We start from the raw sequence: 23,593 nt of genomic DNA, 5'->3' as shown, positions 1-23,593 counted from the left end.
ATTCCCTTCCTCCCTATCCACCTGCCAATCGTTCTCTCCCTCTCCACCCAGCTCACTCATCCCCTCCTCTCCACTCACCCCCATGCACTCAATGGTTTTCTCCCTCCCCTCTCAGCCACTGACTTATCCCTACTCACTCAGCCCTCCCTCCCCACCTAGTGCCCCCCCCCCCTCCCAGTTAACCCTCCCCAGCCACCCCCACTCATTCATCCCCTCCTCGTTTCCCACTTTCCTCACACACCTGGATATCTTGGACTTCCCGGGACTCAGTCTCTCATTGCTGCCACTCACTGAGCTGTCAATGGGTTGCTCTGGCTTCTCCTTGGTCAGTGCCACGGATCTGCTCTGCTCAGGAATGGCAAACCAGCTTTTTGGGCGGATAGGAGCCCGGTGCCAGAGGACTCAGGCCCATGTCCTGTGGGGAACGCTGCCTCTTCCATGGCCGATTGGGATTTCCCTCTCCGTGTCCCGGACCGGAGCTGGAGCTTGAACCAAGTGGCAGGATATGGTTGGTTCTGGGCCACGTCACTCCGTCAGTAACCCGGCTTTGGATTGAGTGAGAAGATGTAGCCAGCGGAGTGACTCCTGCAGTGGAGCTGGCACCAGGGAAACAGCCCAGCGCAGGTAGGCCTTCTGCAGGCTACACATGGGAGCACAGCATCTAAATCTCTCAGATAGAAGGCAAGTCATTGGGGCCATAATTGCAAGTCAAAGCAATGGTGGTGGATTGAAGAGATAGTTCCGATGAAGACAAGATTATACATGGCGTTTGTCACTTTGTGCAGTCAGTGCTTCCACACCCACAGAAAGACAACTGGGTTAGAATAAACAATAAAGATGCCTGACGTTTGGTACAACTCAACATTCTGCCACTTCCTTGGGTAACTGGTTTAGCTAATACTAAGTGACGAACATGTATATCTAGGGATTCATCCATTTTGACATGAGGGGTGTATTTACCAAACACTTTCACTCTTCGTTCTACATCAAGGCACTTGATGCCAAACCAGCATCATCCATTAGTGCCAGTAAATCATCTGGCCCCTTCATATCTTTCACTTCATTTTTAAAGAAAAAAATCACATTGATTTAAAATGGTAAAGAATTTAGTTTCACCAGTCCTGGTGCAGAGAGAAGAGAATAACAAATTCAAGATTACTGTCCTCATGGAGGCATGGGGGTGGGGGGGAGGGGGAGGTTGCTAGAACTCTGAAAAATGTATTGACAAATAAAGATAACCAAATGTACTGTTCCAAATTACAATATTTTTCTCTTCATCTAAGCAAATAGCAAATACTTATAGGACATGAAAACAGTTAATACAGTCATGACTTAACAAAATATTTGAACGTAAGTATTTAAGAACTTTAAAGTGGATGTAAATTTGAGTCTTCAACTATTTCATATTAACCAGAACGGTTACTTATTTATTAAATACATTCTATGGGAATAAAACTACAAACACAAAGTGCCCTTAAATTTTCCAATGTGTAAGAATACCGACTACAGTTACATTTGTGTGTTTGTGCAGCAAATGTCACTGAACAATATAGGTCACTGTTACAGATTAAACAGACAGCTGTGTGCCACATGATTCACTCAAAGCTTTTAACACAATTGCACAAAGTAAACATTGCAGAGAAACAGCTTACCCATGGTTCTGCTATGTTGCATTGCAACAATGTTTGGATTGACTGAAGGTGGCGAGGGGTAGGCTGATGATGGTGAGAAGGGCCTTTGCAAATAACTCATTGGGCTGCTGCTATCAGTGCGCGAATTTCCATTCACTGCCATCTGTGTTCAGCAAGAAACAAACAGACCATTATGAGCACCCAGGGAGGAATTAACGCTACTTTTGTCAAAGAAGAAAGATGTAAGACTTTGCCATCCAGAAAAGGTAACAGTGGCGATGTGATTAGTACGTAGAGAAACACACACAGGTCACTAGAGTGAGTAGAGTGCCATCCGGTTATCAAGATCGCTGAATGTGAACATTCCAACTTCCCAGACAAATGCCTTCACACACGACTGCAGACTTCCAGGCAAGGATACCATTTCTGTCACACATTTTCCCCACACCAAGCCCCCCACCCCGCCCCCTCCCCACTCTCCAAATTAGTGTAGTTTCAACTGCATCATGAGTTCTGACAATGTGAAAATCACGGTTATCTCCAAAACAGGGAAAATTAGTTCCAATGAGAATAAAACTAAATGTGTTGTTTGTCACCTCATGCAGTCAGTGCTTCCACATCCACAGAAAGAAACCGGAGTTAGAATAGGATAAACAATGAAAACTGGGTAAAACACAACCTTCTGTTATTTTGTTGGGCAACAGGTTTAGCGGATAATATCTGACGAATATCAGGCGTTTTGCCCACTTTGAGGTGAAGTGTTGGTGCATATCTCCACTAAATGTACATTTACCTAACGCTCACTCTTCTCGTTCCTCTTTAAACCACACACACCTACAGATGCCACACCACCATTCATCGTCAGTGCCATTAAATCATCAGACCCCTTCATACCTTTCATTTCCTTTTCTTTACTTAATGATCAAGGAAGCCAGCAGTAGGTAGGATAATGATTTATTTTACTTTAACAGCAGTAACTATCTTCAATCAAGTCCCCATTGGGACAACCAACCTGCTGGTCCCTGCTCAGGCCGGCTTCCATGCTTGGTTGCACGAGCCCGAGCTGGGTGGATGGCTCCATCCACAACCGGGGAAGCTCGTACTCCACGAGCTCTATGGGGAGATCAATAATGGTCTCCCCGTGGGCCTCGTGGGGTTTATGACACCTTAATCGTAAAATATCACATGGGTTTTAAAACAAGATCTAGTTTCACCTGCACCAGCACAGAAAGATTAACTAACTTAAAATTACCAAGGGGGATTTACAATGCTGTGAAATAAGGGTGTTTTATTTTGAACAAACTATGAAAGCCTAACTATCGGTGGAAAATTGGTACAAGCAGTGAACTAATTGTACCTGCATCTATTTGCTTCTTAAGGCTTAAACCTTTCCTGCTCAAGCATAAACAACATTAATCTACACACGGCCATTTCTTCAAAGGGATGTCAAACCCAAAGAGATTGTGCTTGAGCTGAAGGTTGCAATGCTCCGTAACTTTATCTTGTGCTCAGGGATGTAGCTGGTCCTAAGCACAGAATATTTAAAGATTGAGAAATAGCTGTAGAAATGTAGTATTTCCGTTGCAGCAAGGTAAACGTAGAACACTGAACATATAGTGCAGAAGGAGGCCACTCGGCCCATCAAGTCTGCACCAACCTACTTAAGCCCTCACTTCCACCCTATTCCCGTAACCCAATAACCCCTCCTAACCTTTTCGGCCAATCCACCTAACCTGCACATCTTTGGACTGTGGGAGGAAACCGGAGCACCCGGAGTAAACCCACACAGACATGGGGAGAACGTGCAGATTCTGCACAGACAGTGACCCAGCAGGGAATCGAACCTGGGACCCTGGCGCTGTGAAGCCACAGTGCTATCCACTTTGCTACCGTGCTGCCCTACTCAGCGATGAATTCCTGTCACAAGAACACCTCCCAGAAGCTGCCAGTTTCCAAGATTTGACAGAAGCAGAATCACAAAATTGATTGAATGAAGGTGGGTCAGAAGAGGAAAGCACAATTCAATTATCATTTTCTCAATCATTAAGTGGGAGAAATTGAGATCAGTACCTTCCGCAGCAGTTTTACCTGTGCTTAAGGAGAACAGACTTTGATACCAAAGGGTCCAATATTTCTTGACTTAAATTTTAAAAGAATTGCAACCTCTCATTGTAATTTTTCAGTTTGTAAAGATTTTGATAAAATTGATTATATTTACCCTAGTCACAATGACCATGGGTATTTTAAAGATCCTGATTTAAAATAATGGTGAAAACACTTGTACTGTAAGTGAGCCTTAAGAGGCCTTTCAGATCAGTCTTGACTTGAATTAGATTTTTAATATCTGCAATACAAGGGGTTAGTTAAATAGTATGTTGCATATCTCACAAATGAACAAAAATTACACAGCAGAAATTCTGAAACATTGGCAAATTCCTAACCATGGTGAACATTTTAATTGGCTCACTTTGTTCCCAATCCAAATCCTTTTAGGAGAGAGTTGTGTAGCACAATAAGATGCACCGCAGTTGTGTGAATAAATCAGACTAATAAAAAGGACATCCATTATTGTTAAATGACAAACTGTTAGTAGCTGCCAGTGATTGCAGGTGGCACAAGTAGGTGGTAAATCACATAAGCAAAGAGCAACAGATAGTACAGAACATGCAGACACCTTGAACACGAGAGATTTGGTTATGATTATTCCCTACTGCAATATGCCACCTGGTTTAGCAAGGTGGGTTAACAGGAAGGGTAATTACATGAGCGGGAGCAGTAGTAGTGGTGGTTGTATCATCAGTTATTGCGGACATCCGACTCAGGGTTGGGGATGGAGTGTCAGAATGATCCGAGGTGTCATAGCCACACATATGCAGCTCATCTAGAATGGCTGTGGAGGACTCACTTAGGTTGCAAGACGAATATTCACTCAGAGTGGAGTCAGTAACAAACGAAGATGCTTCATTCGGGTGGGTAAAAAGATTCGAGGTCAGGGCAGGTAAACTGTAAGATGACAGGGTAGGATAATGGGCCTTCTGAAGGTGGGAGGGAATGAAGTCATCGCAGGTTGGCAAGGTAGCTGGCTCTCGCTCCACACCATACAAAGGCGAGAGAAGAGTCCTGTTAGTACGTAGCAGAGGAAGAGGTGAAGCAACGTCGGGTGAGTTTTGCCAGCATCCCTGTGATGTATTAAGCGTGGATGCCATTTTCTCTTCGGACTGATTTTCAGGCTGAAGGAGGCAGAATATTATGGGTGTAAACACAAGAACATGTTATTAAATGTTGGGGAAAATTAATCTCACAGTCTTTCAAACAATGCCTTCAGTTAATTCTCAAACTCTCAATGATTGTAGATTGTATTGAAACAAAATATCATTGTCTCACTGCACGCCTCTATTGTGATTTTAAGGATGATTATGACAGAATTTGCGTTACATTTTTATAATCCTTTCCGAAGCTGTTTCAAATGTACAAAACAACTAACAATTAGGTTCATCATACTACACTGATGTCCAAGGGCCTGTTTCTGACCCGCATTTCAGCTACTCTTAAATCATGGCCCTCATGGGCTTTTAATGGCACATGCCAATTACGTAGTTGAGCAGAGATAAGAATCAGGCCCTGAACCCATTTAAAACAATACACCAACATATTTTCTTCAGCAGACACTTTGACATAGAGAAACCAAAACAAATGTAGGGGTTCGCAAACTCTTACTTCAACCTTGTTTGGCAGGATGCAGCTCCAACTGTGAAAACAAAACTAAACACACACTGAAGCTGCCAGCTCAAAAACAAAAGTAAAAGAAGACAGCCCAGCTCCACCCACACTCTGACATCACTGCAGCTATTTGTTAAACACCCCTTTCTTAAATATACATCCACTACAGCTATTTGATAAACACCCCTTTCGTAAATGTACATCCACTATAGCTATTTGATAACACCCATTTCTTAAAGGTACTCTCACATGACACTATTTTATTGTGTATATATGTGCTGACAACAGCGATGCCCATATCTGCAATCAGCTCGCTGCTAGAAATGGAACACCAGCGTGCAGCCGAAATATCGTTGTCAGTGGTCGATGATCTGTTAGGAAAGTAAATTTCCTTCCATGTGGGTATTGGTAAAAATGTTTGATTCTGGAAATGTTGTCCAGAGCTTATTTTTCCCCCTGTGCATCGTTAACCTTTGCTTTGTTCAAGGATCTTCTCTTCACCATTGGGCATTATGTGAGAAAACATCACTGAAGGTGATGTGTCGCATGCCAGTTGTAAGGGTAACTTCAGCCGTGCTCTTGTTCGAGCGTGACGTGGCCAGTCGATCATGCCCATTGATGTGAATCTGGATCCACATTCACCTGAAGATAAGCTTGACTAAGATCAACTTTACTAAAATGGTGGCTTCCAGCCAACCCAGCAAATTAAACGCAGAGGGTGCAACTCCTCAAACAGTACCGGGTTGATAGTGACTTTAAAATCACCACAAATGCGTATCGAACCACCATCACGGATACTATCAAAGTGGCCTAATCACTTACATCAACAGAATTGAGGATGCCCATCTTGACCAGCCTGTCTAATTTTGCCTCAGCCTTAGGCCTGATGACGTTCTGCACTGGAACCTTGCTTGCCTTTCGTCCTTAATCTTTAGCTTGACTGAGATCTTTTATGCTTCCAGTTCTCCATTAAATACAATAGCATGTTTCTTTAATAAAATCTTCAGTAGACCTGCTTCAGACTCCGACATGAGATTCACTTCCAACCACTTCAGCTTGATTCTCTCCAGCCAGGTTCTCCCCATTAGGGCTGGGTCATTACCTTTAACGGCGTGCGGGGACAATTCTGCGGTGTGTCCACTTACATCAATAAATTTCCTTAATGGAACCACTTCTCATGTATCCATTTTTAGTATTTCGTGGCAATTTCGAACCTGTGTCTGCGTTTGGGTCTCAGCTGATATTTTATGGGCTCTCGTGCTCAAGCTCAACTTTTGGACTTCTTTAGTTGCTCGTTCCGTAGTGATCGCAACTTCTAAAGTCCTCTTTTGGCTTATGTTGCTTTCTGTTAACAGCCACTTTTGGATAGCTTCACTTGAACTACACACTAATCTGTCTCAAATGGTGTCATTCAAGACATCTCCAAATTCACAGTATTCAGCTAATTTCATCAAAGTAGCTAGAACTGTGTGATTGGTTCACCTTGTCTGTGGTTACGTCTATGGAACGTGAACCTCTCGCCGATGACCAAAGGTTTAGGTGACAAGTGGTCCTGCAATATCTCCACAATCTCATCATAGGTTTTCAAGCTTGTTTTTTTCTGGTTGCATAGACTTCGCAGGAGGTTGAATGTTCACCCCCCCCCCCCCCCTCACCCCCCACTGTGTATGAACACCATCGCTTGGTGTTCTCATTATACAGCCTACAGCGCCAAAGATTCCTGCCAGTTTTACTATGGAAAGGACTTGCGTAACCACGATGTGCCATGAAATGTTTAGCATTACCTGACTTTTTTTTCAAGTTTTGGAACACCCCCCGCTCCAAACTATTGTTGCAAGATCCTTGCACTCACAGTGCTCCCTGTACTATTCCAGATCTTTCCGTGCAGAGTACATGGCAAGCTTCTTTTCCTCCAAAATCTACATTTAAATTTTGTTTCTTTCGATGTCTCTGACTGATATTTGGTGCACCTCCGTCGCCAACTTTGGTGTCGTGAAGTTTTTAGCTTCTTTTTAAAAAAAAATAATTTAGAGTACCCAATTAATTTTTTCCAATTAAGGGACAATTTAGCGTGTTCAATCCACCTACCTTGCACATCTCTGGGTTGTGGGGGCGAAACCCACGCAGACACGGGGAGAATGTGCAAACTCCACACGGACAGTGACCCAGAGCCGGGATCGAACCTGGGACCTCAGCGCCGTGAGACTGCAGTGCTAACCCACTGAGCCACCGTGCTGCCCAGTTTTTAGCTTCTTAATCAACTAGGAACAAACATGAATACACACTGCAAACACTCTGCAATTTTCATGGAGACTAGTCAGGTTTTTAAAAGAGCTGTATTTAACACAGCCCCTCAGAGGAGTCATGAACCCTAGTCTGCATGAAGGCGAGTTCAAAACGTCCTTCATGCCAAGCTATGGCCCCACCCAATGCCTTTAGCCTTTCATACCCCTTATGCCATGCTATGCCCCTCCCATGGCCCCTCATGCCCCAAGCATAGCTTGGCACTGGTATGTGAGTGTGTTAGTGGGGGTGTAGCCCCCAACCACCTCGGCAAACAAGATCTCGTGGGCACTTCCTCCCCAGCCTGGCCGACCGAGGCGGGAATTTCCCCCAACTCCCATAGCCCACCTCAGTGATGGGGTCATAATTTCCGATGATCGATTTCAACCTCAGTCCATTTTACATGTTTTCTAAGATCATCAGTCAACAAGAAGTGGCAAGTTTTGATTACACCTTCAATGCCAGCAACCATCTCTCAATAAAAATACCCAATCTCAGTTTGCTCAAGCTTAACCTGAAAATTTCAGGAAAATGTAGACGTCAAATTCAAAGCAATTCTTTTTCCCTTCATCCTCGATCGTAAACAATTCAGAACCAGGGCAGTTAGGCATGGCAAGACTATTGGCCTTGTCAGCGATATTCACATCCCAGGAACAGAGGTAACAGTACAGGATAGGTAAAGTTCAGCTGAGGAAAGTTCTGGTTGAGTATCGTATCACATTGAAACAGGCAGCAACCATAACCTTCGAAATTCCAGCATACAGTGTAAACCTCCAACTAAGGGGCAGCAGGGTAGCATGGTGGTTAGCATAAATGCTTCACAGCTCCAGGGTCCCAGGTTCGATTCCCGGCTTGGGCCACTGTCTGTGTGGAGTCTGCACGTCCTCCCCGTGTGTGCGTGGGTTTCCTCCGGGTGCTCCGGTTTCCTCCCACAGTCCAAAGATGTGCGGGTTAGGTGGATTGGACATGCTAAATTGCCCGTAGTGTCCTAATAAAAGTAAGGTTAGGGGGGGTTGTTGGGTTACGGGTATAGGGTGGATACGTGGGTTTGAGTAGGGTGATCATGGCTCGGCACAACATTGAGGGCCGAAGGGCCTGTTCTGTGCTGTACTGTTCTATGTTCTAAACCATCCCATCATTAGACCGTCTAGCCAAATACAGCAGGATAGTGAGTTAGAAACTGAGTAAATCTCCCTTTTCCCCAGTATGCTGTTGCGGCTATCTTTCACCTGTTCAATATTGAAATATTTTTTTTCATTGATTGCGATCGCATTGAGCCCTTAGGGACGTTTTGCTTTGTTAAACACGTAATGTAAATATATATTTTGCTGCAAATTGTGAGCTGAAGGTGATTTACAATCTTGGAGAGGGCCTTCATCCCATCTTGTCCTTAACTGCACCAAGATGAACCTCAGTAGGTGGAGGATGATTGACCAACTTACAGGTCAACTTTCCTCCGCACCGCTCGTTCAGTCAAAGTCACCTCCACTCTCGCCGAAATTAAGATCTTGACCTCGGATCAAAACTGGGGCTTTGCTAATTTTACACTGCATGAGATTTCCCAAATCCCTCTGGAAGTTGCTCAATTATAATCGTGTCGCTACACATTCTCTGGCACGCTTCTACCTCATAAAGCCCCAAATCTGTGAACAGCTGAACAGAACTCACAACATGAGTTTCTCTCTTATTGTAAGGTGGCACGGTGGAACAGTGGTTAGCACTGCTGCCCCACAACTCCATGGTCCCGGGTTCAATTCTGGCCTCAGGTGACTGCTGGTGTGGAGTTTGTATATTCTCCCCACGTCTGCGTGGGTTTCTTCCGGGTGCTCCGGTTTCCTCTCACAGTCCAAAGATGTTCAGTTTAGGTGAATTGACCATCATAAATTGCCCCTTAGTGTCCATAAGGTTCGGTGAGGTTACGGGGATAGGGGCCTGACCCTATATAGGGTGCTCTTTCAGAGGGTCAGTGTAGAATCGATGGGTTGAATGGCCTCCTTCTGAACTGTAGGGATTCTATGAGTAATTCTACTGCTAATTATTATAATAATAATTTTTATTATTGTCACAAGTAGGCTGACAGTAACACTGCAATGAAGTTATTGTGAAATTTGTTCCTTTAAGGCTCCTGCAGACAATATAAAGGCAATGTTGCACTTAGATGGAACAATTGAAAGAATAATTTGTTTGCCCTGAAAGATGAAAACAATGGGTTTGACACGGTAGGACGCAGTACATAATATATCCATCCATCTACGGAATATATTCCATTCAAACCGTTCAATGGCCCATTGAGATTAGCCAAATATTGAACTAGTTTCTGCCCTTTTGGTTATTTTGAAAAAGCAATAAATAAATAAAGAACAGAAAGGAACTATTTTACAACGTTGCCATGTTGGCATATCAGTGCAGCTATTCAAGCTGGGATCTACAAGGTCAGTGGATTTCTATAATTTTATGTTAACTGACGGCTATAAATTCAATTGCCCTGCAGCCATTTTATAAAAATAAACCACGTTCTCACGACAGGAAGCGTGGTTACACTCATTAGAGGCTGGAAGTGCGTCAACCACAGTATTGGGTCAGGGGCCTCTGTGGGCAGCACAGTAGCATAGTGGTTAGCACTATGGCTTCACAGCACCAGGGCCCCAGGTTCAATTCCCGGCTTGGGTCACTGTCTGTGCGGAGTCTGCACATTCCCCCTGTCGGCGTGGGTTTCCTCCGGTTGCTCTGGTTTCCTCCCACAAGTCCCGAAAGACGTGTTAGGTGGATTGGACATTCTGAATTCTCCCTCAGTGTACCCGAACTGGCGCCGGAATGTGGTGACTAGGGGCTTTTCACAGTAACATCATTGTGCGTTAATGTAAGCAGCTACTTGTGACAATAAAGGTTATTATTATTTCTCAAATTATCGTCACATTGAAACGCCCTGCACATCCACAGAGATCCCTGACCTAATTATGGTGGTGTCTAGAAAGGCCAGCATTTATTCCCCTTATCCCTACTTTCTCTTGAACTGAGTGATTTGCCGAGGCATTTTAGGGGTCGGTTAAGAGTCAACTGTGGGTCCGGAGTCACATCTCGGCCAGACCAGGTAAGGATGGCAGATTTCCTTCTCTAAAAGGACATCAGTTAACCAAATGAATTTTTATGACAATCAATAATAGTTTTGTGATTATCATCATTACTGAGACCAGGGGCGAAATTCTCCGACCCACCACAGACCGCTGAGAGGCCAATCCTGCCGCCGTGGTTTCAACCACCTCTGGTAGCGGCGGGATTGGCGGCGCGAGCGGGCCCCCGGGGTCCTGGGGGGGCGCGGGGCGATCAGACCCCGGGGGATGCCCCCATGGCGGCCTGGCCCGTGATCGGGGCCCCCCGATCGGCGGGCGGGCCATTGCCGTGGAGGCACTCTTTTTCTTCCGCCACCGCCACGGCCTCCAACATGGCGGAGGCGGAAGAGAACCCCCCTTCCGCGCATGCACCGGTGGTGACGTCAGCAGTAGCTGACGCACCGGCGCATGCGCAAACCGACGAAGGCCTTTCGGCCAGCCCCGACGCCGGCCGCCGGGTGTCAAAGGCCGTTGCCGCCGGTTTTGGCACCAGTCGACATGGCGCCAACCACTCCGGCGCGGGCCTAGCCCCCAAAGGTGCGGAGACCCCCCCCGCCCCGCCGGGTAGGGGAGAATCCCGGCCCAGTTTTCAATTCCAGGTTTATTTGAATTAAAATTCCACCAGCCACTGTGGTGGGATTTGAATCCCCATCGTCAGTGCATCAACCGCACGGGGCTCTGGATCACGGGGCTCTGGATCACGGGGCTCTGGATCACGGGACTCTGGATTACGGAGCTCTGGATCACGGGACTCTGGATTACGGGACTCTGGATTACGGGACTCTGGATCACGGGGCTCTGGATCACGGGGCTCTGGATCACGGGGCACTGGATCATGGGGCTCTGGATTACGGGGCTCTGGATCATGGGGCTCTGGATCACGGGGCTCTGGATCACGGGGCTCTGGATTACTAGTCCAGTCCAAATTATAGCCGGGTACAGAACAACATGGCAAAGATTTAGACAGGACCTTAATTTTCGGAAAACAACAGAAGTTGCGTCAACAAGAGAAAAGAATGGGAGGAGAGGGAAAAGACGTGTGGAGAGGTGATCAAAGTTGCAGCCAGGGAGAAATGTTTGAGGCATCGTTTGAAGATGGAGAGAAATATTACAGGGCAGAGAACTCCAGACTGCAGAAATTTGACAGTGAAATGCTCCACCACAGATGGTGGGTAACATGGGAGAACATCAGTGGCTGTTATAGACAAATCCTTTTGTTACACGATCGCTCGTAAGCAACGCAACCTGTTCCTTTAGAATGAATAACCTTTGCCAAATACTTGACCCTTTTTAAAATTGCAAGCCTTTAATAAGCTCAGCTAAAGGTGTGGCACCTATGCTCGCTGATGCCTGATTTTGCTGATGTTTGATATCGGTTGGTCAAAGGCACTTGGTGCCCAATCGAGGGACTGGACATCAGGAAGGAGGGCCCACTGACAGCTATCCCCCCTGCCCTTTCTGCTGACCCCCCTACACTCCACAAATCCCCCAACATCACTTTTCTATGGCCTGGGTTGCTCCACGATCATGAGACTCTCGTAGGAGTTACCCCTACACCAGTCCCAACCTCCCTTTTGGCACTGCTGAGCACAAGAGCTGCTGGCCTCAGATTGGCTAGCAGCTCTCAGTAGGCGCACTTTCTGCAACTGGGGTTTTGATCGCTGGGCAAGGCCCTTCGCTGGCCTCCACACTGCCTGATTGGTGTGTGGTGTGGCAGACCTTCCTAAAAGAGGAAGTACGGATCTCTCGTACCAGCCTCCCCGGACAGGCGCCGGGGAGGCTGGTACAGGGGCTTTTCACAGTAACTTCATTGAAGCCTACTCGTGACAATAAGCGATTTTCATTTCATTTCATTTCATTTCGATGGCTCTTTAGCTTGGTGTTGTAACACTTCTTACTGTGCCAACTCCAGTTCAACGCCGGCATCTCTTCAGCCAGGTGAGACCCTTGACGTCTCGACAAGATTCGGCCTGTTCGCTCCATTTCTCTCTCCAGAAATATCGCCTCAGTTGTGGAATATTTCCTGCATGTTCTGTTTTTATTTAAGATGTCCAGTACTTTGCTGTTGCAGCGGCATTCAGTGCTTGGCACATCTGTGTCTTTCCATTCAGTGTTGGAGCACATTAATGCCCAAAGTACCTCTCCCAGAGGTTGTTGTTATGAGACTCATGCATACATCTGACAAAATATTGTTGGCATAAAATGCTACAATTTGCAGCCATACCTATGGAATTTTACAAACACATGTCAATGCAGTCTTTCTGCTGCATACTTTAGAAATTTATTCACTGCACATCCAGCCTTTATGGGGATGAAGAGTTCCCACTTCCCTCTCCCCAGACCTTCCTATTTGTGACTCCTGCTTCCCTTCCTCATTTGATTGTCCATCAATCTCTATCCCCCTCTTCCCAAATATTAAATGTGTTTAACCAAACCCTAAAGCTCTCTGCACATTTAATTTTAGTTGTGCTGTATTAGGGTGTGCGCACCGGAAGAGTTCAAACTAAGGCTTTCTTTCTCTTTCCAAAACAGGTCGTCACTGAAGGAGGTGGCTCCACAAATATCCCCATCCTCAATGACACATAACCCCAGCACATCTGCGCAAAAGACAAGGCTGAAGCATTCGCAACAATCTTCAGCCAGAAGTGCCAAGTGGATGATCCACTTTGGTGTCTTCTGGAGGTCCCCAGCATCACAGACGTCAGTCTTCAGCCAATACGATTCACTCCACATGATATCAAGAAATGGCTGAAGGCACTGGATACCGCAAAGGCTATGGGCCCTGACAATAATGCAACAATAGTACTAAAAACTTGTGCTCCAGAACTTGCCGTGCCCCTAGCCAAGCTGTTCCAGTACACCAACAAACACTGGCATCTAATTGGCAATGTGGGAAATTACCGAGGTGTGTCCTGTATACAGGAAATAGGACAAATCCAACCCAGCCTATCAGCAAAGTGATGGAAGGGGTCATCAACAACTCTAGCAAGTCGCACTTACTCAAGCAAGTGGCAATAACCTGCTCACGGATGCTCAGTTTGGGTTCCACCGCGTTCATTCAGCTCCTGACCTTATAGCCGAGGTTCATCCACGGACAAGAGAGCCGAATGCCAGATGTGGGGTGAGAGTGACTGCCCTTAACATCAAAGCAGCATTTGAAGAAGTATGGCGTCGAGGAGCCCTAGCTATGAGAATCAGGGGGAAAACTCTTTGATGGTTGGAATCATATCTGGCACAAAGGAAGATGGTTGTGGTGGTTGGAGACCAATCATCACAGCTCCAGGACATCACTGCAGGGGTTCTTCAGGGTAGAGTCCTATGCCCAAACATCTTCAGCTGCTTCATCAATGACCTCCCTTCCATCATAAGGCCAGAAGTGGGGATGTTTTCGGATGACTGCACAGGGTTCAGTAGCATTCGCGACTCCTCAGATAGTGAAGCAGTCCATGTCCAAATGCAGCAAGGCCTGGACAATATCCAGGCTTGGGCTGACAAGTGGCAAATATCATTCATGCCACACAAGTGCCAGGCAATGACCATCTCCTACAACAGAGGATCTAACCATCGTCACTTGGCATTCTATGACATTACCATCACTGAATTACCCACAATAAATATCCTGGGGGTTACCATTGATCAGAAACTGAACTGGACTAGCCATATTGATACTGTGGCTACCAGGGCAGGTGAAAGGCTAGACATCCTGCGGAGAGTAACTTATCTCCTGATTCTTCAAACCCTGTCCACCATCTACAAGGCACAAGGAGTGTAATGGAATATTTTCCACTTGCCTGGAAAATGCAGGTGCAGCTCCAACAACACTCAAGAAGCTCGACACCATCCAGGACAAAGCAGCCCAATTGATTGCTCCCCCTTCCACAAACATTCAAACCCTCCACCACCATAAACAGTGGCAGCCGTGTGTACCATCTACAATATGCACTGCAGTAACTCACCAAGGTTCCTGAGGCATCACCTTCCAAACCTACAACCATTACCATCTAGAAGGGCAAGAGCAGCAGATACATAGGAAGACCACCACCTGGAGGTTCCCCTCCAAGTCACTCACCATCCTGACTTGGAAATATATCACCATTTCTTCACTGTCACTGGGTCAAAATCCTGGAGCTCCCTCCCTATTAGCATTGTGAGTGTCCCTGGGGCAGTAGCGGTTCAAGAAGGCAGCTCACTACACCTTCTGATGGGCAACTAGGGACGGGCAATAAGTGTAGGGCTAATCAGCAACGCACACATTCGGTAAAAATGAATTTTTTTAAATCCACAACGCATTCAACTTGGAACAAGATGGGTTCTTGTGCTCTCAATATGATTGACTACATTGATATTCTTATAGCAACGTACTGATTCCAATTATTGAAAATCTGCAGAAATAAGGTATGTTCAAATGAAATAGCTCTTGCGGAGGACATTTCAGACACAAACCCATCTTAGCTGGGTCTCCAATGGGCAGTTTATACAATGGACTGCTACCAGCAGCTTTTTTGCTTCAAGCTTTCACGTTGAATGGTAGTTTGAAGTCGAGGTGGGGTGGGAGTAGTGGCAGTGGACCAGAACATAAATTTGCCTTGGGTCCATTTGTGGGAAGAAGAGGTTAGGTCTCAGCAGAAGAGCGTAGCAACACGTGTGCAAGTTAGCATTTTAGTCCTGTCCCAGGAATGGCCAAGCAGGTGCCAGGCAGGAGACACACTGATTAATGATCCAACTGCATCAATGCAAACAAGACATCAGATTAGAGATATTCACTTTTCCCCTAGTTTGAAGATTTGATGTCGCGGGAGGGGGAACCATCACTTGTAATGAAGCGATTTGACCATAGGCTCACCCACACAGAAGTGACAAGAGAGTGAGGGTTTTTATCAACCCTACTTTTCCGCATTTTAAAACGGTGTTTCTTGCTGGACCTTATTCACCATAGGCAACCTACATGCTCATTATCCGAATGGGATCAGCTCTGTAAATTGACTGTTGGAATGCAGGTCACATACTGGTGAAACTGACATATGCCTCTGTAAGCAACAAGACATTTCCCAAAACTCAAACCTTCCCCATTTTGAAACCATGCAGAGCTTATGACCCATTATCACTTGCCTCAAAACACACCAGAAACACTTTAAACTTTGCCACTGCCCCTGGATTTGTAGCGGCTTTAAGCTGCCAGAAGGCCGAATTGCCAATGTACAACTATGATAATGCTGCTTTAAAAAATAATTTAAGCCATTGATTGGACTTTTCCCAATAGTTAAGTTGTAAAATGTGACGGAGAGCCAACTTATTAACTTTGAAGACCTCTGCAAGTGGGAATAAAATGTTAACTACATTGAAAATTGCTGCCAATAAAAAAGAAAGTATATACCAGATGATGCCCTGAGAAGCGTGCACAGGATGGAGCATTAAGCACTTGTAACATGTCCTTGTGTAGACGCCGTCCACTGTTTGCAGCAGATACAGGTGGGCATCCTTGTGTGTCGAGCCCAGATTCTGTTGCATGCAGACTTCCTGGAGCTATCTGAATGGAAAGAGAGGCTGTGTGTCTCTCAGGCTCTGTCCTATCTCCGGGTAAAAGTGAATGGAGTGAGGGTTTCGCAACAGTGTCAGACTTGGATGGCTTTCTTGCACGGTAGAAATTAGCAATCTCCGACAAGGTTAGCTTGATGGCAGTGACTTTACGGTTTTGGGGGTGCCCATGGCTTGTCTGAAGTGAAGGGTCAACAGCTCTACTATCGGCTACTTTGCAAGTTAGTCCCTGGGCAGTTGGTGGCTGCTGTGCCGATGGGGAAATTGTGCTGGAGTGTTGAAGCAAATGCGATGAGCTATGTGTGTACTCTTTCTTATTAATCAAACTGTTAACACTGGAGGTTATTTGCAGGCTAGGTGTTGGGGGTGATGGCCAATTGCCACGTGTCAGATCCTGGGTTGAATTAAGTAGTATAGGGTGGCTGGCAGGATCCGTTAGTGAACACCAATTAAAACTTTCCATTCTGGGTGGTGGTGAAGGAACCTGTCAAAGATAACCACACAGCAGGAAAGACAGAAACCATACAAGAAGAAAGAAAAACAAAAATGGAAAACATCAGCAAGGCAAATTCATTTCAATGAAAACATTTGAGCTAAGACTTAAAAGGGCACATTTAATGTGACTCATTAACATTACACCAAATTATCTTTAGAATGTCAATGTTGGGGTTGAACGATCTGAAAAAAACGGTTTAATTACACTTACTGAGCAATTATAAACCATCACAGACAGTTTGCGTCTGACAACAAATTAAAGGACCATCTGCAGAAAATGCTATCCACTCCCTCATTCCTTCAGCTCAGCTACACTAAGTATTTATACAAAGTGAAGTTGTTAGACTATTCTTAATCACTGCACATATATGACAAAACATATCAACAGGGTCTATAGCATACACTTTGCCATCATACTGCTTTTACCTGGTGGAAACTCTTCACAGTTTATCTTTAACAGCGGTGATAGCACTAAGGTAATGCCACTGTAATGTAACATGATTATTGAATGTAGCCTTAACTGAAATACACCAGGTTATTTGAAATGAATACAAATGTTACTGCTCATTAACATGTCTGGTCTCAAGATTATTCCTTCGCTTAACTTTGGGATTTTCATACAACCTTTTTCAGTCTGGTGTGTAGATATTATTACAATTTGCTCTTCAAACAGAACAATGAGACAAGACAAATAGTCACTAAAAGAGCATCTGCTACTTATTGGAATTTCCAGTCTAAAATTTGTTCCCTTTTCCAATGTCATCTTTTCCCTGCTCATCTGAAGATGCTAAGTTCTTTGGTGGAACACGGCAGTATGGGTGCCAGAACTCTTTGGGTACCTCACTCAATTATTCATTATTCTTGGGGAACTCTGAAGGAATTTTCTGGCCATATATTTAACCACAGTGAGCAGTGTCGCTGACAAACCCAATCCTGCGCACACTTCCAGCGGGAGTCACTATATAGTTACTCAAATCAGGTGCCTGGACTGTTTCCCTCGCTCCCCAACCCCAGGCAATTGAGCTTTGTTTCAGTGCGTCAACTATCACCACACCCGGACTTTGGGTGGCGGCCATGGAGTGAGAGGTCACACGTTTGGTGGCTCCTGTGAAAGGCGGGTTTTCTTTCAGTCTTTTCCTGCCTGAGGGGTGCAGTATTTGAGGGCAAAAGTTACAGGAGTGCCTGGGGCAGGTTATACCCCTCTGGTGTGGCTGGTGGATGAATCCGCGAGTCTTTGTGGTGCGCCACAGGAAAAGATGGTGGAATGGTTGACTGAGGGAGGGGGGGGGGGGCAGTGCCCGCAGTAGGAGCTGGATGTGGGGTTGCTGACTGGTGAGGAGGTATGTGAGCAGGTACGGGTTGCCATTCAAGACTATGGAGAGCTGAATGTCACGGGGGAGGTCACAGCTGCCATGTTGTGGGAGGCACTCAAGGCTGTAGTCAGGGGGGAGTTTATATCACTTCGTGCGCAGATCGAGAAGACGGAGCGGGAGGAGAGGGCCAGCTGCTGGGTTGTTGAAGGAGGGGCAGAGGCTCCAGATGGAGTTTGGGCTAGTTTCTATGGGAAGGCAGTGGACCAGTTGCAGAGGCCCAGCAGTTCTGTGTATGAGCATGGGGAAAAGGCGAGTTGGCTCTTGGCCCATCAGTTGAGAAAGCAGGAGGCGGCGAGGGTGATTGAGAGAGTTTGGGATGAGAAGGGTAAGGTGGTGATGGGCCCGGAGAGAGTGAATGGGGTGTTCGAGGCCTTTTATGGGAGGCTTCATGAGCCGGAGACCCTGACCAGGAAGGACGGGATGCGGTGGTTCCTGGATGGGTTGAAGTTTCCCCAAAGTAGAGGAGGGGCTGGTTCAGGGGCTGGGGGCGCCAATTGGGCTGAGGGAGCTGGAGGATGTTATGGGGGCGATGCAAGCGGGGAAGGCCCCTGGACCCTGGTTCCCGGTAGAGTTCCATAAAAAGTTTGGGGTGGACCTGGGGCCACTGCTGGAAAGGATGTATAATGAAGTGAGGGATCGGGCAGCACGGTGGCCTAGTGGTTAGCTCAGCTGCCTCATGGCGCTGAGGTCCCAGGTTCGATCCCAGCTCTGGGTCACTGTCCGTGTGGAGTGTGCACATTCTCCCCGTGTCTGCGTGGATTTCGCCCCTACAACGCAAAAAATGTGCAGAGTAGGTGGATTGGCCACACTAAATTGCCCCTTAGTTGGAAAAAATAATTGGGTAATCTAAATTTTTTTTTAAATGAAGTGAGGAAGGGGATGGGGGGAACTCTTCCTTAATTTGTTGCAGGCTTCCATCTCCCTGATTTTGAAGAGGGACAGGGACCAGGAGCAATGTGGGTCGCACCGCCCGATATCATTAATGAATGTGGACAGCGAGCGTAGGATCTCATTGTATGTGGACGACCTGTTTCCATATATTAAGGGCAGCACGGTAGCACTGTGGATAGCACAATTGTTTCACAGCTCCAGAGTCCCAAGTTCGATTCCGGCTTGGGTTACTGTCTGTGCGGAGTCTGCACATCTTCCCCATGTGTGCGTGGGTTTCCTCCCACAGTCCAAAGGTGTGCAGGTTAGGTGGATTGGCCATGATAAATTGCCCTTAGTGTCCAAAATTGCCCTTAGTGTTGGGTGGGGTTACTGGGTTATGGGGATAGGGCGGAGGTGTTGACCGTGGGTAGGGTGCTCTTTCCAAGAGCCGGTGCAGACTCGATGGGCCGAATGGCCTCCTTCTGCACTGTAAATTCTATGATAAAAATTTTATGATAAAAAATTTCGGACCCGGTTTACAGCATCAGAAGAATCATGGAGATCCTGGGGGGACATGGCCATTTTCGGGATACAAATTGAATATGGGAAAGAACAAGGTGTTCCCGATTAATGCCAGAGGGCAGGAAAGGAGACTGGGGAGTTGCCATTTAGGGTGGTGGGGGGCACGTTTCAGGTATTGGGTGTCGAGGTGGCGCGGAGTTGGACACAGTTGCATAGACTGAACTTGGATCGGCTGGTGGACAGACAACGGTGGACTTTAAAAAAAAATAAGTTACTGTGAAATGCCGCCAGTCGTCACACTCCAGAGCCTATTCGTGTACAGAGAGGGAGACTTCAGAATGTCCAGTTCACCTAACAGCACGTTTTTCCGGAATTGTCGGAGGAAACCAGAGCACCCGGAGGAAACCCATGCAGACACAAAGAGAACGTGCAGACTCCATACAAACAGCAACCCACACCAGGAATCGAACCTGAGACCTTGGAGCTGCGAAGCAACAGTGCTAACCACTGTGCAACCTCTGTCGCTGGCAGGGGGTGCAGACAGTGAAATTTAAAGGTGCTGCCCAGTTGGTATTTCAGAACCACCCAATCTTTGTTCCCAAGTCATTTTTTCAGAAGGTCAATGGGCAGGTCTCCAGGTTTGCGTGGGCGGGGATGACCCCCAAGGGTGCGGTGAGCTTTCTTGGGAGTGGGGGTGGGGGGGTGCTGGTGTTTCCAGACACGATGAACTGTTATCGGGTGGCAAACACTGCTATGGTAAGGAAATGGGCCGTGGGGGAGGGTCAGTGTGGGGTTGGATGGAGGCTGCATTGTGTTGGGGTAAGTGTTTGAGGGCTTTGTTGTTGGCGCCTTTACCATTTTCGCCGGCCAGCTACCTCCGCGAGCCCAGTGGTGGTGTTGGCAATAAGGGTATGGTGGCAGTGGAGGCAGAACCTGGGGCTGGAGGGTGCCTCGGTGTGGGCGCCGATCTGTAATAACCGTGGGCGCGATTCTCCGCAAATGCGGAGTCGTGAAGGCTGCCGTGAAACTGGCCGTGTTTCACGGCAGCCTCCGCACCCCCTCCCGGGGCCCGATTCTGCTCCCCGGTCGGGGCTACCAGCGGGGCCCCGTGAACCTCGGCATCGCAGGCTTAGCGAACTTCGCTAAGCCCGCGTGCCAAAGTTAACGGCGGCTGACGTGCACGATGACGTCAGCTGCGCAAGCGCGGATTGGACGGCTCCAACCCGCGTATGCGCGGATAACGTCATCAGCATATGCGTGAAACCCACGCATGCGCGGGCCGTTATGCCCCTCAGCCGCCCCGCGGACTGATCCAGCGGGGCGGCGGAGGAACAAAGAGTGCGCGGGGTTCGGACCCGCTGCCCGCAATCGGTGCCCACCGATCGCGGGCCCATGGCACCCTTGGCATGGCCGTGGTGCGGCCGTGCCAATCAGTGCCATGGTTCCCCAGAACGGCACTTTGCGGCCGTTTTCATGAACGGTGAGAGCAGGTGTGTTGGAGTTCGTGAAAACGGCCGTAAAGGCCTGGGAAATCGGCCCATCGGATAGGGGAGAATCGCTGCTCGCCGTAAAAAACGGCGAGCAGCGATTTGTGTCGGAGGTGGCCGTGGGAGGGGGGGAATAGCGGGAGGTCGGGAAGGCCCTCCCGCTATTCTCCGACCCGTCGTGGGGGGCGGAGAATCGTGCCCCATAGGTTTGTGCCAACAGCGCTGGATGCGAGGTTTCGGGGTGGCGGTAGACAGGGATTGAATGCTTTGGCAATCTGTTTATAGGGGGCAATTTTGTGATGTTGGAGGACCTGGAGGAAGATTATGAGTTGCCCAGGGGGAATGGCTATAGGTACCTGCAGATTCGGCACTTCGTAAGGAGAGAGGTGGGATCCTTTCCTGAGCAGCCACCCCTGGGGTTGCAGGTCAAGGAGCTGTCGAAGGATGAAATAAGGGAGGGGAAGGTGTCAGATATCTATACGAATTGATGGAGTGGGACAGAGCCCTGGTGGGGGATATTAAGCGTAAATAGGAGGAGGAGCTGGGAGCAGAGGCGGGGGCTGATGCATTGACGGAGGCCACATGGAAGGTGAACATGTCCTCATCATGTGCGAGATTAAGCTTCATCCAGTTTCAAGTGGTGCAAGGGGCCCACAATACAGTGGCGAGGATGAGTAGGTTATTTTTGGTGGTAGAGGATAGGTGTGGGCTGTGCGCAGGGTGGGGGGGGGGGGGGGGGGGGGGGCCTGGAACCACGTACACATGTTCTAGGCACGTCCCAAGATTGAGGGGGTTCTGGCAGGGGTTCTCAGACGTGATGTCCAAGGTGCTGGATGTGGAGGTGGTTTCGAGTCCAGAGGTGGCAATATTCGGGTATTGGAAGACCTGGCAGTCCAGGGAGTGAGAGATGTTTTGGCCTTTGCCTCCCTGATGGCCTGGAGCTGGATTTTGCTCAGGTGGCGGGACTCGGAACCGCCGAAAGCTGGGGTGTGGATGAGCGACCTGGTGGAATTCCTGAGGCTGGAAAGGTTAAGTTCGCTCTGTAGGGGTCGGCAGAGGGATTCACCCGGAGGTGGAATCCGTTTATTGATTTCTTTAAGGAGGACTGAGGGGTCAGCCAGGAGGGCTGGAGAGTAAGGGGTCAAAAGGGGGAAAGTGGGATGTTGTTGGGGGTTGGCGTTAGGGGGGCAAGTGGGGTGTGGTTGTTCATTGGTGTATATGTGAAAATGCCTTAAATAAAATATTTTCTCAAACGAAACTACCACCACACCCGAGAGCAGGTACACACATACCAGGGATTTAACTTATTATAGTTCCTATCGGAAACTCTTCAGATACATAAATGAGGTACCTTACGACTGGTAACTGAATCTGAGTCCTCGCCCACTTGGAAAGAAAGAACAAATCAGCCAAGCTGATAAGACTAAAAGATTCAGTCAATGCCAATGCATTGTGTTAAAGTAAGCACCTGAGCAAGCCTTGGATTAACAAGAGATGTGGAGCTGACTCTTTACCACCTCATAAAATCCTGGTCACTTCATTCCTTGCAAGCTTTAACCCAAAAAGAATTGAATACCATTTGGGTGATTTAGTGTGTTTTGAGGTGTAAAACAAACCGGGAAGTTCAAGGAAAACATGAGGTTCATTTGATTTGCAGAAACTAACATTAATCTAACTTGGTGACAAACTGGTGTCTATAACCTTGATAGCACGTGTTACAATAATTCTGGAACAGTATGCACTGCAAGTTCTTAACAATATAATATCTGTCGAGCAAGTTCATTAATAAGCATTAATAACTGCAGCAAGGCAATTAGCATTTAACAATGTTGGCTTACAATGAGATATTACTAGGCCCTGCACTTCTGTCAGTACGACACGTATCCCAGCTTCAAGCAGTGCCTGGAAAAGACCAAGTGCCAAGCTGATAATCATATTTTATTCCAACGACCTGACAATGGGAAGAGAGCTGGCAAGCAGCATGTTTGAATGAGTCAGAAAACAGCCTTTCTTTCTGGAGTATTTATAAAACACATCTCTAGCTGTTGACGCACTGTCACACATAACTTGCTGCTTTCCATTCACCTGCTGTGGAGGCGTTTTCCTCTCCGGAAGCGAAAGATTCGGTCGGACACTACGGAAACCTTTGGCTGCCAGAGACGAGCTGTGCGTTTCGCCGTTTAGTGCCCCTCTGAAGCCATCGTTGACGTTATAGGATCTCCAAACATCTGCAGGTGACAAAATGAGAGCTCCCTTTCAGACAGATTAAATGCTCCTTTGGTTACAGGATTAACAAATACAGTGTGGCAATCGTCTGGAGCCAAATTGTCCGTCATCTGCAGCTGGTGCAAGATCAAGACATCGATGAATGGGGCTCATCCCACTCCGACCCAACAATGCAGAGGAGAATGGGGGTGCTGGGAGGTGGCAAGCAAAATCCAATTCATGCACACAAACGCAATATTCCTCCTGGCACTTGGGGAACGATTCTCCGGCTCTATTGTGCCCAGCGTAAATCCCACTATGTCAAGTGAATTCCGGGAGAGATCTGAAATGGGATTTGTGGT

At 47.3% G+C, this 23,593-nt stretch overlaps 1 protein-coding gene across 1 annotated transcript in view; it reads right to left on the bottom strand.

The window, feature by feature from the left end:
* Positions 1–23,593, bottom strand: part of sorbs2b (sorbin and SH3 domain containing 2b) — a 531,274-nt gene that overhangs the window by 161,179 nt on the left and 346,502 nt on the right. The window contains exons 6-8 of the mRNA XM_038805638.1: positions 23,112–23,254; positions 4,394–4,861; positions 1,653–1,794 (exon numbers count right to left, since the gene is read on the bottom strand). Coding sequence (XP_038661566.1) covers positions 1,653–1,794; positions 4,394–4,861; positions 23,112–23,254 — 753 coding nt within the window. The remainder of the gene's footprint in view (positions 1–1,652; positions 1,795–4,393; positions 4,862–23,111; positions 23,255–23,593) is intronic.

This window comes from Scyliorhinus canicula, chromosome 8 (assembly GCF_902713615.1).
Source record: "Scyliorhinus canicula chromosome 8, sScyCan1.1, whole genome shotgun sequence".
Classification (NCBI taxonomy): domain Eukaryota; kingdom Metazoa; phylum Chordata; class Chondrichthyes; order Carcharhiniformes; family Scyliorhinidae; genus Scyliorhinus; species Scyliorhinus canicula.
Note: the sequence above shows the minus strand (reverse complement) of the source record. Positions and strands in the feature narration are given on the sequence as shown.